This window comes from Musa acuminata, chromosome BXJ2-11 (assembly GCF_036884655.1).
Source record: "Musa acuminata AAA Group cultivar baxijiao chromosome BXJ2-11, Cavendish_Baxijiao_AAA, whole genome shotgun sequence".
Taxonomy (NCBI): domain Eukaryota; kingdom Viridiplantae; phylum Streptophyta; class Magnoliopsida; order Zingiberales; family Musaceae; genus Musa; species Musa acuminata.
Genome location: NC_088348.1, coordinates 7007458 through 7021507, shown reverse-complemented (window position 1 = coordinate 7021507; position 14050 = coordinate 7007458). Strand labels below are relative to the sequence as shown.

Sequence of the window (14050 nt, the reverse complement as noted above, 5' to 3'; positions counted from 1 at the left end):
CCTAGCCTACCACGTTGTCAAGAATCTCTCTCGCAGTTGCTTCGACGCCATCCGTCGAGATGGAGGAATGAACGCCCGTCAAGTGAATCCGCCGTTTCTTAATGACCGTGGAATTGTATGTTTGCTCGCTTCGAGTTCTTTTGCATGCAGGGAAGAATCTTGGTTCATTCTTGATGTCATCCCTTGATTCTTATTCTACTGGTGTCTCGAGAGGGAGGCAACAACCTCTCTGAGATGAATCGCCCGTTTCTTGAAGTTTACGGTGTTTCGTTCTAGTTCTTGCTCCAATTCTCGGTTTTCTTGGTTGGCCTCTTCGGATTTCCTATGATGACAACTCTCTCAGGATCTTGCAGTGTTGATGTCTTTGAAGCGAATTACCCGTTTCTTGAAGCGCTGATTTCGTTTCTAATTCTTGTTCCAATTTCTCGCGTGAGCGAAGGATCTGGCTTTTACCGGCTCATATTCTTGATATAAGCCCTTGATTATTTTTTTCTTTGTTTGTTTCACCCGGAGTTTGGTTTGGTTGTTTAGGGTTTGCTATATTTTTCACGAGAAATGACGGTTTGGATCTGTCATCTGATGCATTTCTCATCAAAATAACTAGAAGTAGAATAAAACTGCTTGTTTAAAATAGCAGACATGGATGGATGTTCATATATGATCCCCTTTTCTTATATGACTCACAAGGGTGAAATAATTAGAGAAGGAAATGCTGTTGATTAATTGTTGCATGTTTCATCCACCGGATCTTTAACTAGAATAGCTGAATCGTTATTAATTTCGCATATAGTTGCCTATATCGTTCAATCAAATGTTATTTGTTGTGACTTCCCATTTGTTCTAGTGATATAACTGATAATTTTTTCTAATTTTCTTCTAATAATGTTCTCTACAGTATGTAGGTTACAAAAGCTAGAATTAGACTTTTTCTAGTTTTCTTCTAATGATAGTAGTTTCTACAACGTTAATAGGTCTTTGACTTGGTTATTATTCTCATAGGCATTGTTGTCATACTATTATGTATTGATCTCAATTTTGGAATTCAAGCAATAAAAGCGGTTGGTGTTGATCTAGGACCTCAATAGGTTATTATAATGGGTTACTCATGCATCTACCATAGATGTGGATTATGATATATACAATATATAATATGTTGTTTTTGGTATTAAGTGCATGTTTTTTTTTTTTTTTTTCCATTTTTGCTGTTCTAACGGTAATAACTGCCTATTCTAGGAATGTTCCAATAAGATAGTCTTCTTCTTCAAACTTCTGAAGGCTTTTGGTTGTTTTGATATAGGCAGGCAGGAAGTGGGTAAAGAGTGGTCATAGTGCTGTGGAACACAATCGTTGGTGTTAGGACACGGTGCAGAAAGAGAATAAATACCATTGAATGCAGCCAATAAATGTTCAGAATTTATGAGAAATTTTATATCTTTGTAAGTGGTACATCCGTTGTCTAGGAACTGATCTTCTAGGCAGTTTTTAAAGTACTAACTCAGAAATAGGATTTTTTGGATGGGGACTAAGATTATTAAGCCTTAATTCATTGGTACTGGGGTTGAAAATGGTGAATGAGGAAAAAAAGAGGGGATGGGATTAAAAAAAAAAAGATTTAGTATTGTACGTTCTCCTAGCTGATAGATAGGTCAGGTTCCCTTTAAAGCCTGTCGCATCACTATTTCAGTTTTAAGGATTTAGAATCTGGTTTTGATGATCCAGAACCTTGGGAACTTTTGAGTTCTATCTAGGTGATATGTTGATTGATCAGATTACAGTCGCCTTCGAATTCAGATTTCTCGATCACAGCTGGAGTATCTATATTAGAATTTAGTAGGCAAATTCATAACCTGAAAGTAATCTAGAAAATTTTACTGCCAGCATTTTGAAATTAACTAATTCTTTGGGCTCACTTCATCAAGGACCAGGTCTAGTAAGGATTCATGCAGTTTGGTACAATGTCTGAAGTTTCCGTTCATCCATAAATCCTAAAATGTCAGTTTTTAGATTTTCAGTAGTTTATGTTTCAATAATGGTTTCATTTAATTTTTGCTGTTAGATTCCCCTGAGTATGATATATTTTAAAGCATCATTTAAAGGTTTAATTTTTGTGTTTCTAGTAAATTATGCTTTTCAGTTGAGAGACCAATCTACTGTGAGGCCATTATGCAGTAAAAATCTAGATTTGACCAAATCAAACTTGTGGGTTCACGATGTTGAAGCCGCATCAACATCATTCCCTGTACAAAGCCAAATTTCATTTTTTCATGGATTTACCTGTACAAAATTACCGAACAAAAAGTTTGACCCGGACAAATTGGATTTCCATCATTCCCAGTGATCCTTTAATTTGACAAGCAACTCGCAGTTATCGTTAGCCAATTTAACAAGGAACAAAAAAATGGCCTACGTTCCAAGCAAGGATAAACGTTTAGGTGGTTGCAATTGTGGATTGGTTCTACAACCATTGCTGTATATGCTCTTTCAGTCATCATATGTAAGCTAACGGTGGATTAACATATTAAAAGGGGAAAACTTTTGAGAAACTAGAAATGATCAAGTACAGAAAAATACATCTATCTACAATCAAACACAATAAATACTATTGATTTAACGGTGCAGGACTAATTTAATACACTAATCTAAGTAACCGTTGAGTTAGGGGGAGAGATCCCTATCGAAAGATAATAGGCCTTCTCAGCATCCGACATCCGTGATTGAAATATTGCCCACTCTTTTCTGCACCTTTCTCGGACCTGTGAAATTGTTAGAACATACTCAGCAAAGCATGTAATGGTAAAAATGACCCACATATAGTGGTCAGAATTCACTAACCCCTTCCCATGGTGCTTTGCCTTTCTCTGCCTGGCCCTGAAAAATAAAGGAACAGCCAGTCAAATAAAGCCTACAGGACAGAGTCACAAAACTTCAGAAGACATTCATTTGGTCACATCAAGATCTTCTTACCTGATTTCCGAGTGAAGGAACCACCTGATGAACAATCCATTGAGCATCTACAACTCCAATCTTCTCATGAGCCGGCTAAGTTGAGAAAGTAGGACAATGAAGATAATCAAACAAAATCACCAGTATCAGAAAAAATAATCAAACAAGATATAAAGAAATCACACTAGATGTAGAGCATGCAAAAGAACATTCATGCTTCCCCATTGACTTATAAAGAAATCACACTAGATGTAGAGCATGCAAAAGAACATTCATGCTTCCCCATTGACTAATTTTTGTGACAAGACGAAAGCTGCAGTGTACCTCAACACACTTTCTAAGAGCAAAGTCGAGGCCCCATCCATGAACCAAGTCATTCTGCATGTACAATGACACACAAGGAATAGTAAAGACAACAAACAGCACATGGCACGAAACAAAAAGGATCACTGACTCTTACCTGAATCATGTGCCAAACACAACGCCATGCATCTCTAGAAAATACGGTTGCCATTATCTCGACAAACCTGTAAATGGTTAGTATCCAGTGGTCAGGTTCTGAGTAAAAAGCACAAATGCAGGTCAAGTTAAAACTGCATACGCTGCGCATGGGGGCAAATGAGGGTCTGCACACCAGCCTGGTCTTTCCTCAGTTTCTCTATTAGGAAATAAAGCCACAACTTGTATAAACTCAAAGGTTGATGGAGATGAGATTCAAACCAACAACATCACAATTATCAGGTGGACATTTTTTGTCTAGGAATAAAGATTCAAAGGCTTACTTGTGGACTTCATGGTCACCTCTCCTTTTGGTCATTTGCCATGTTAGACCATTGTTTGGCTCTAAACCCGGCTGTGATATCTCTAGTCCATGCTTCTTTACCAATTTAATATACCTAAAAAGTGAAGAAAAATGACTCCAATTAAAGGAAACCTTTCAAGGACTTGTCAGTGAAGAGATCCTGCACTTACTCTTCGGCATCAAAATGCTCTAATCCAAGGTCTTCATCCCATATAAATATGTACTCGTATCGTGCCACTATATCAGGGTGCAAGAACCTTTTGGCATACCACCTTAAATGAAGTAATATAATTAGACACCATAGACAACAAATTTTTAACCATATAATATAAAAGTACACAAATAAAACAATAAACTTAGAGAAATAAACATTTTCTCACCATTTAGTTTGCTTCCTGGCACTCACATGAATAGCCCGTTTTGACCATTCAAATTCATCCCACTCGGTAGTTCGACCATCATAATGGAATAACAATATTGTGAAATTTTCTGAGAACTGCAACAAAGATTATCAAAATAATGCAACTGAAGTGAAAATTTGCAGATAACAATATAGGAAGTTTTTCTAACTAGTTAGCATTTTCCATTTATGAAAAGGATAATTGAAGACAACACTAGGCTCAAAACCATCCAAAAATCTAATTCATTAACTTCTTAACAGGACCAGGACCCATACAATTCCTTTATTATAAAAGAACAGAACAGAATTAAAAGAGAAAAAGACAACAAACTCTCCTACACATCTCTGGCATTTACTAAGAAATTCAATGGCTAAAGACCTTAAGTCTTATATTCATTCTTTGACTGCTAGTTATCATCTAGCATTTCTGGAAGCTTGGAATAATCAATAAATTGTTAATCTATTATTAATGATAATAATAGAGTAAAGCATCAGCATGACAGAATTCTTGGTATGACGAGATCATTGGCTTCCTTTTCAAACCCCATAATTTCCTGTTCAATAAAAAATAGGATTCACCTTATAAAGGATGCACACTTTGGGGCTTTGGCTTAGTGTTGTTCTCTACTTTTTTGGGGGCAAAATCAGACAAATGTAAAAAATTCTTCCGGCTCAGTGCTGAGCTTCCCTTCTTTGTTGCAAGGTGTTTCTGCTTCTTAATTGTGAACCCAGCTATTTAAAAAAATTCAAAATACTAAGCTCCGGAAACAAGCACAGGTCTGTAAATCATACGCTCATTTCCAAATTTAGTATTTTGCTTCAATCAAGTTTCTAAATGGTTAACCTACTTAATTGACTTTGGAAAATAAAACAACAGATGACATGCTTTGTACAATTCAACAAACTTGCTTTGGATTTTTTATGTTTATTAAATTTCCTTTAATAAAAGACGTTTCTTAATACCATGTTAATGTTTGTCATGAGCAGTCCCTCTATTCACCGCAACACAAAAAGAGGGCTGCATAAATTGATCCTTTCCATGGAAGCCTAATGCAATGTTTAAAAGAACACGTGTACCAATGTTCCAACAGCAAACTGGAACACAGTTTTCATCTGGTTCAATTGGTATTGGTTAAACAGTGCCACTCCCCATTGTGTCATACACCACCATCTACTCCTCTTAGTGATATGCCGCCTCCTCATCCACCACCACCTACTCCTCCGGCTACAGCATACCGACTCATATCAGTACTGTACCAGACTGGCCACTGACCATTATCAACACAGATTTTAAACATTGGCCACATGAATCGAATCATCATTGACTATGAGTCGATGGATTCCTTTTTTTTCTTTGTATTTATTTTGTTTGTTTTTCTATTTTTCCTATTTTTGACTATGGATTCCTTTTTGCATTCTGAATTTTATTTGCGTATTTCCATATCTGTCAATTCAGCCTGACAGATACTAATCTCTCAATGTATACTTATTTATGATACTAGATGACAACTGGTCTTCGATTCTTGATGTTCTGATAATTACAGCAATAGTGTAACCAGTACATGTACCATAAGATTGCTTATGACTTTCATTTTTGACTGATCAGTTGAAAGTGTACTGTTATTCTAGTTCTAGAGCCATTTTTGGGTTTATCACGACAATGTATACAGTTAAAGGATTAATGTTAGGCATTTGTTTTCTTACTAAACATCATCATTTTTGTGTCCCAAGCTTTAGTAATGCTTTTCTTTCGTACATTTTTTTTAAATTACACTTTTCCAATATAAATTGAGTGTGGTGATTACTTAAACCTCTGGAATTGTGAACCAGGTTTTGTTTCCAAATTTACATTCTTGATTGCACGCATCATGCAATAAAGATCAATCAGACTTGAAGATCTAATCTTTAAGTGTCATAAACACAAATCAATCAAGTAAAATTCCATTTAAAATATTTTTCCTCTAGAATCTATCAAAGAACCCAAAATGACAAAAGGTATAAAAAATCAACACAATTTTCAGGTTCTTTAACAACTCTGTTTTTGACCAAAAATGAATAGCTACTGACGTGGATCAAAATATCTTACTTATTACAGTAGGCGAGCTAAGCAATTTAATGCATTCCATGACCCAACAAACTAATAACCTAACACTATCCTCTGTGACATGAACTATGTGGCAGATCTACAAAGAATGTTCCTACCAAAACATAGAATGTTCCATGTTCCATGTACCCATGGTCAGTAAAGGAAAAGTACTTTATGTCAAGATGTTGCAGATCTACAAAGACTAGGAAGATGTGTCTTACTTATACATGGAGAACTATGAGAAATATCTCCCTGCCCATTACTCTTGGATAACTTCCATAAAGCTACATCCATGCAATTAAACGTAAGTCGCATGTTGACTCAAACAATTCACATGACCATCTCTTCTCAGAAAAGACTTAGAAAAGTTGAAGAATTTGCACAAATTCAATTATGAAGCCTATAGCGGTCATCTTTCTTTGCATCGAAGTTCACAGAATAATGTAAAGAAAAGGAAATCAGCTATCAATTTGAAATAAAAGAACCAAACAACTGAAAAGCCAAGTGAACTAAGGGCCCATCCCATTATAAATTCCTTAGTTCTGAAATAAGAATGGGTCATTAGTCCAGAAATATTTACCCATACTTGTTAATGTTGAGTTCTGAAAAGGATCAGAGCTTGAACCATCAAATATAGTAAAAAAATGTGGTATAGAACCTTATTCAATGGATGATTACTCACTTTTTTAACTGCCGCATCAATATTATTTTTCTGTTCATATCCGACTGTAAATGTCACAAGATATTTCTGCTGTACAATCAGATCCTGCACATTTCATTCAAACAATGAAACGACTTCATATGAAGAAAATTATCCAAGAGCTAGCATCAAAATAATCATTCTCTGACATGGTCAGACAGTAACATTAACAATTTGATAAATGGTGTTTCAAATAAAAAAAACCATATATGAATCATAAAAAGTAATAAATTGAAACCTTCTGATACCAAGTATTTCAAGCAGCAGATGCACAGAAATATAAGTCTATAACACAAAAAGAATGTCTACAGAGACATTTAGCTATCTAAGATGAATGGCAACACATGGCAGCATCAAGGAATCAGAGACCATGACTGTGTTGAACACTTTACACCATGTGTCAAGTCCATTTGTTTTACATCAAGATCAAGCATATAGATTCACAACAAGATGCATCTCATAAAAAAATCACGCTCAAATTTGAGTTTATCATTCTCAGAAATAATAATTAAGGGTGAAAATTTGATTATATCATCTGGCATAACTGATCAAAGGATCCAATTATAATTCCAAAGCAAAACAATTTACAAGGCTCCACAAGCTGAATAAATCATATCATGCTAAGCATATAACAGCGGGACTTCAGTTCATATAACAATCCAAAAAGAATGAATTATGATGTAAATCAAGAATACAGGTTACATAAGGAATAAATAATAACTTATAACAGCTTTGCAGAAATATCTTTTAATAGTCACATGTTTTAAGTTTCAAGAAGGATGCTCACAAATATTCCTATGAATATCCATTTTCATCCAAAACTCAACCACTTTAAATATTAAAACAAAAAAGAACATTCAGCAACAACAGCAGAGCAATTCAAGCCAATAATATCAAGATATGCTCGATAAGAATTTACAGACAACTACCCCACCTCATCTGGGTTTCCCCATAATCTGCGTAAATAAAAATCTGATTCAGGCACAACAATGCAAGGTGGTAGTCGTTCTGCACCTCTGGGATTTGTAGGAACATAAATCTGCAATATTAATGGAGGATGAAAATAATTACATATCCTCTGAACAAAATTTCAAATAAACATAGTTCATTGTTTCATACTAAGTCATTCCACTTGGAAAAGTTGATGTTCTATACTAAAATATTTGGTTCCACTTCATGTCAATACAGTGCAGATATATAGTTCATAAAACCTTAGGGAAAAAGTTAAGCAAAAATTAAATAATCAGAAACCTATTTAATAATACCAAATTCCTACTTCAATTATCTAGATTGTCCAAGGAGAAGAAAAAAGAAATCAATAAAAAAAGATGGAAAAAAAATCATAACTTGTTTTTTTTTTAAGATTACAAATACCAATTGAAAATTCAGTCATATTGATGAAAGTTTACCAATCAGATGTAACATCAAAAAAGTAATATTATTTTTCCAAATCAAATATGGAAATCTTTAAAAATTATTTTCCAAATCAAATATGGAAATCTATCTCCTTTGAAGAAAGAATGAATGAGTTTCTTTTTCCATGAATGAATAGTTTCCTTGTTCCACTATAAAAGTGAGTAATGAAGCTACTACCTTCCCCACACAAATGAGTTGAGGACTCAGAATGAGCGACAGAAGTTACTAGTTTTCTAAATTTCTGCCCCCTCTTTTCCCAAACATCCTACAACTTAAATTCCACTACTATATAATCTCTAAAGCCTCTAGAATCCCTGTTGTCCTAGAATTTTGTTCAACCATACATAATCCATCAAGCCCCAAATTAATGAAAATATAATGGAATTAAACCATTATCAAACGTTGTCTTTCTCCCTCCTCAAACCATTAAGTATGTGTTTAAGTTTGCATCACGTGTTCCTTCAATGTCTGATTTGAGATTTTCATGAATAGACCGTGTTCTATTGAATCCTCTTGCCCTTGTTGTCTTTTTTTCCTCTTTTCACCACCTATCTGCCCAAACTCATAAGCCTAGCACTTTTTAGGTTGCTGCTCTATGTCATACTTGTTGCATCTTTGGCCCCTTGAAGCTAAAAAGATGAGACCCACTCCAGCAGGGGGCAAGATTACTGCATCTTTTGCACTTTGACACCTGAAGTTGAAAGGGCGTGGCATACTACTATCGAACATTTATAGTTTATGACTGAGATGTATTACCACATTAAATTTACTGTTGCTTGGCATCTCATGTGTAATGAACATGAGCATTCACAACAATTGCCCTTGAGATGCCAAGAAACCTCCTATTAGAAGAATTTTTATTAAGTTGATATACAAATGACACACAAAATACATATATTTTTGCTTGTTGCTTCTTTTTACCATTGTTATTGCAACTATTTTCTTGGGTGTTAAAAAGACAGCTTGACATGGCAAGAGCTGCACATGGTAAGGGTGCAAGAGAAGAAACTCAATGTGTGAGTGTAAAAAGAATGCAACTCGATGTGCGAGTGTAATAAAGACCCATATAGCAAAGGAACAAGGAGAAATGAACATACAGGGAGTCATCGCTCAAGAGGAGAAAAAGGAAAGCAAAGGATGAGGACATTTGGGCAATGAAACCTTTCTTTTCAGCTTCGAAGGACTAGAAGAAACGACAAAAAAGAGAGGGGAGGAAGAGAATCACAAGCATCCATTTATGTGCTACCTTTCCTATTATTTTTTTAAATTCGGTGAACCTTATTAGTTGTTATGCACTTTTTCTCTTCTTCTATCACTCACACCACTAAACCTGACTGACTCACTTTTCTCTGATGCATTTAGAGGTCTCTGCTGGACAAGCTGATATCAATTTAAACAACTTTCTCACTTTCCATCCTCAATCACAGACACTTAAATGTATGTGTTCTTTATTCCCTTCTTTTCTATGATCCCACGTACCCACCTAAATATCATCCCAACAACACTTATTTTCTTGCATATGTTGTTCCCTAACTATTGATCCATAATGCATCTTTGACATTACAAATTTCCTTTTACCTAAGGGTCACATGATTTGTTAGACCAACCAAAACTTGTGTTTCTCTGGTTCAAGGAAGATAGAAATCCCCCCAAGAGAATTAGTAAGAAAAATTAAGAGTATATTAAACTTGTCTAAGAGATATCTTAGAAAAGATTACATAATATATTTTATAAGCTTCTAGGTCCTTCTAATAAGCCCATTTCTTATAATTATATTTCGCCTAAAACAGTAGCTTTTCCTGACCATCTAGCCCTTATTGCTCAGTGGCATTCTGATTGGCACTGGACAACTGAAGTAGTTGTGCAGCTAGTGTTAAGTCTTAACTGGAACTTTAACATGAAGTTCAAGATTAAAGAAGGGTAGAGACCCCTTCATAATTGTTCCTGGGAGTTACCATCCTTTGAAAGACCAGAAAGGAGTCACCCTTCTGATCTGTTTAAATAGATGAGCGCTCAATGCTGATAACTCCTGGCAAGGTGTGCTGGGACCATGAAGTTCACCAAATAGTCCACCAAGCCTTTCAGTGACAAAGTTGTTTCTTTAAATGTTAAGCTCCTACTGTTGTAATGTCATTGCTGCTACTATTAGGGTAAATCCTCCAGAAAAGAATATAGAGGAACAACAAAGGGCAGAGAGACTTGCCTTGTAATATACTACACAACACTCAATGCACCTCTCTACTTTAATATCCCACTGAAACTCTGTATTTCATCGATCTTCCATTTTTGTTCAATATTAAACTTGAGATATCTCTGACTTCTACTTGGAACTTCTTGTCTATCTAATTCTTTCGGTATTGTTAAAGTTCCACATGATACTTGTGGACATATTTTAAATTCTAAAAGTTTCTCTTTGATAAGTTTAGAGCTAATCCATATGACACATATACCAAAACAATATCATCAACAAGCATGTACCAAATAAAAAGGGTCCCGAATATTACTAGTAAATTCAATTTATTAGACAAATACACAGGCATTATTAAGAGAAAAGATAAGCGGGACTCGTTGTATTCCAAGTTTTATTTACAAATTACATAAGCGAGCAGCAGATCTTAACCCCTCAATTACCAAATCCTAAAAGATCCAAAAGCCATGACATCAGATAAAGCTGTGTCAACTAAACCTACAACCACAAAGCAATATCATTTCTTTCATTCACATGATTGGAAAATTCTACAGAACCACAAATAGTCTCAAAAATTCATATCAACTAAAGATCCTTCTGAATCCAACCTTCTCAAATTACAGTATCTTCTTGAACCAAACGAGAATTAAACAGAAAAACAACCCCATGCACCATTCTTTTTTTTTTTCATCATACCAAATAGCAATTCCTATAAGTATTTATAACTACAAGAATGAATAAATCAAAACAGTAAGTACAAAATATCATCAAAATTGTAAAACACAGATTGCATGGTACACCAAGTACAGAAGCAAAGCACCTTTGGAGTATCATCAGTGTTTGAGGTAGAATTATTTCTATTTCGATTAGCTGAATCCCAAGCGTGATTCAATAAAGTTTGGGTTGTTAGGCCTGAATTCCTGTCTTCAATGTATGATACAATGCTGGAAGGGAAGTGAAGCTGCAAAATTTACAGGTAAAAAATATCACCTCCTATGGAAGAATCAGATTACAATATCCATAAAGAAAATGATGAATGAATCAGTTCATTTTACCTTCGTTATGCTAACTGTAGGAAAGGAAATACCTATCAAATACCCTAACACAATTCCAATGACTGTTGAAATAATTATTCTCATACTCTCATTTGATTTTCTTGTAAGCATGCTGCAATCATGATGAAATTAAACAAGATGTTATGTCAATAATAAAGACAAACCTTTTTGGAAAAGATGCAAATCTCAAATGATTTTATAGTACCTGCGACCACCAAATCCAAGTTTTGCCATGTCTTCCAACTTTAGAATCACAAAGACCCAACAATACTTGTAACCAAAAGCAGCTTAACATTGTTCGGTAGATTCATAATTATCATTGGATAATGATAATGAATGATGTTGTTATCACAATTTAAATATGAACAACGGCAGCCTGAGCATCACGAAACAAAGTGTAAGAAAAAGATTTAGAATATTGCAAAGGAACCATCAGATAGGCTTAAATTATACTTGGTGGTTTATCAGAGAAGACATGGAAATTCAGCACCAAGCAAGCAGTAAAAACATCATGGACAAGGAAACAATGACATGTATTGCAATTAAAGTTAATTTTATCAGACATATTTTAGTTAAAATAGTAATAATTACAAATCTATGATCATATAAGTAAAAAAAATAGAACATCATCATCCCAAGTATTCTTCTGGAAGCACCAACTATTTGAGTTGAATATAAAGCTGATTCAGCAAAAATAAAATTCCACAATAACAGAGAGACATAGAGAGAAACAATTATCCTGCTAATTTTTCCCATTAAGCATTCAGATCATATCATATTGGTCACAACTAGAAAAGAAATTCACTAGAGATAAAATTCTGAACTGTTGACAGAAACCAAAATACTTTGGTCTAGCAAATTTCCAAGTGGTAGGCTGTTAAACAATCAAATAAAAAAATTGTCATATTTTATGTAAATCTTCAAACTCCTGAATTTACTTTGAAGCGTCTTTCTCAAACTATATAAATATGATGGTAAAATTACATAATAACAAACATGAAGGCCTGGAACCATCTTTTATAAGCCGATCCATATTAAAAACTTATCAGACACAAACTCATACTACTTTCACTGGACTAATATATTGTACATCAAGTTATTTATATTTTATAATAAATTATTCTCTAAAAGCTTAAAGCCATGGGTAGCTTATACCAACTTACTTCCAAAAGCCATTTCATGCCCATCTCTAATCTTAATTCATGTTGTGATATAGGACAGCCCTATTAGAACATCAGAATAATTACGTCATATCCTATTTGTTGCCCAATGTTTCTTTGTAAATAGTAAAGAATCTAACCATGATTTGCTGACAAATCAACAGGAGTACAAGGAAAAAAAGTAGGAAGGAGCCTGATGGAAGTGAAAGCTCCGTGACAAACTACATACAAGTCCCAGGCCTTACTCCCGTACCAGAAAGCATAATGATTGTACAAGTTGTCAAAGTTTGCTGGTCATCATCATTTGGCTATCATGAAACTTGGTCAGTCGTAGGATGCCAAATGATGTTGTCAGACTAAGCTACTTGTCAATGGATAAACCAGCATAATTTCAACTGGAGCTTGGTAAAAATTAATTCTCACAACCAAGAATAGGCCAAATTAAAAGACTCAGTAACTGCAGATAATTATGCGGTGACAGGTCTTAAAGAGCAGCAACAAGATAGATGATATTGGCTGATTTGCTAAGCCTGGGAGCGGGTACAATGCTTCTAGGGTTTTGAAAGGGTTATTTGGATGACCACTAGAGCCATAGATTAGTCGATCTTTAGCACCCGACTTGGACTCTCCGTTCTTTCAAGAAACGAAAGAATCTTTATCCGTGTAAGAAATCCGATTTGGCCGGCACGTTCAAGATTTCCCCTTAAGTACCTGGAAGAAGGGTAACTAAAGAACGGATCTCTCCACCATGATGGCCAACAAATCGCTGTCGATCGACAAACATTCGAACAGCTTGCACAGTACCATCAAGAAAGCACAGAGATGATTTTCTCTTACAAAACAAAACAACATGAACGAAATAGGCCCTCGATTTAACGAAAGAAAAGGAGGAATACAAAAGATAAAGACAAAGGGGCAAAGGAATTACCCAGATGGATCAAGAAGCGGCAGATCTGAAACCCTAGATCGATTCGAGGAGCAGGAAGCGTCCCTCGCTCGCTGCGCCTCAAACCCACCGCCTTCGATTCGATTGCAAGATGCGATCTCAAGGGGATGGAGAGGAGAGGAGAGAAGAAGAGGGTAAGGGATTTATTATCTCGCCGGGATTGGGCGAGCCAACTGTTGACTGACAATAAATGGAGGACGACCAAAGGGAACGACGAGCGACAGCAAGAAATAATATATAAAAATCAGACGGCAAATTCCATGAAACAGCCGGCGCGTGATCATATTTAAAGAGACTTCTCAATACAATTGAATACCCGACCCGAGTGTGTACCCGCCCCCTTATTGCAGAAGC

General features: G+C 35.3%; 1 protein-coding gene across 1 annotated transcript; it reads right to left on the bottom strand.

Moving 5' to 3' along the window:
* Nucleotides 1–2493: 2493 nt before the first annotated feature.
* On the bottom strand, nucleotides 2494–13929 carry LOC135627898 (uncharacterized). The gene is made up of 15 exons (XM_065134348.1): nucleotides 13679–13929; nucleotides 11796–11966; nucleotides 11591–11702; nucleotides 11356–11496; nucleotides 7866–7970; nucleotides 6914–6997; nucleotides 4126–4241; nucleotides 3916–4017; nucleotides 3726–3839; nucleotides 3545–3601; nucleotides 3404–3470; nucleotides 3268–3321; nucleotides 2965–3039; nucleotides 2833–2868; nucleotides 2494–2753 (listed from the first exon to the last, which is right to left on the bottom strand). The coding sequence occupies exons 2-15, from the start codon at nucleotides 11822–11824 to the stop codon at nucleotides 2640–2642; spliced, it is 1206 nt and encodes a 401-aa protein (XP_064990420.1). The 5' UTR covers nucleotides 11825–11966; nucleotides 13679–13929; the 3' UTR covers nucleotides 2494–2639.
* Between the last annotated feature and the right edge of the window lie 121 nt (nucleotides 13930–14050).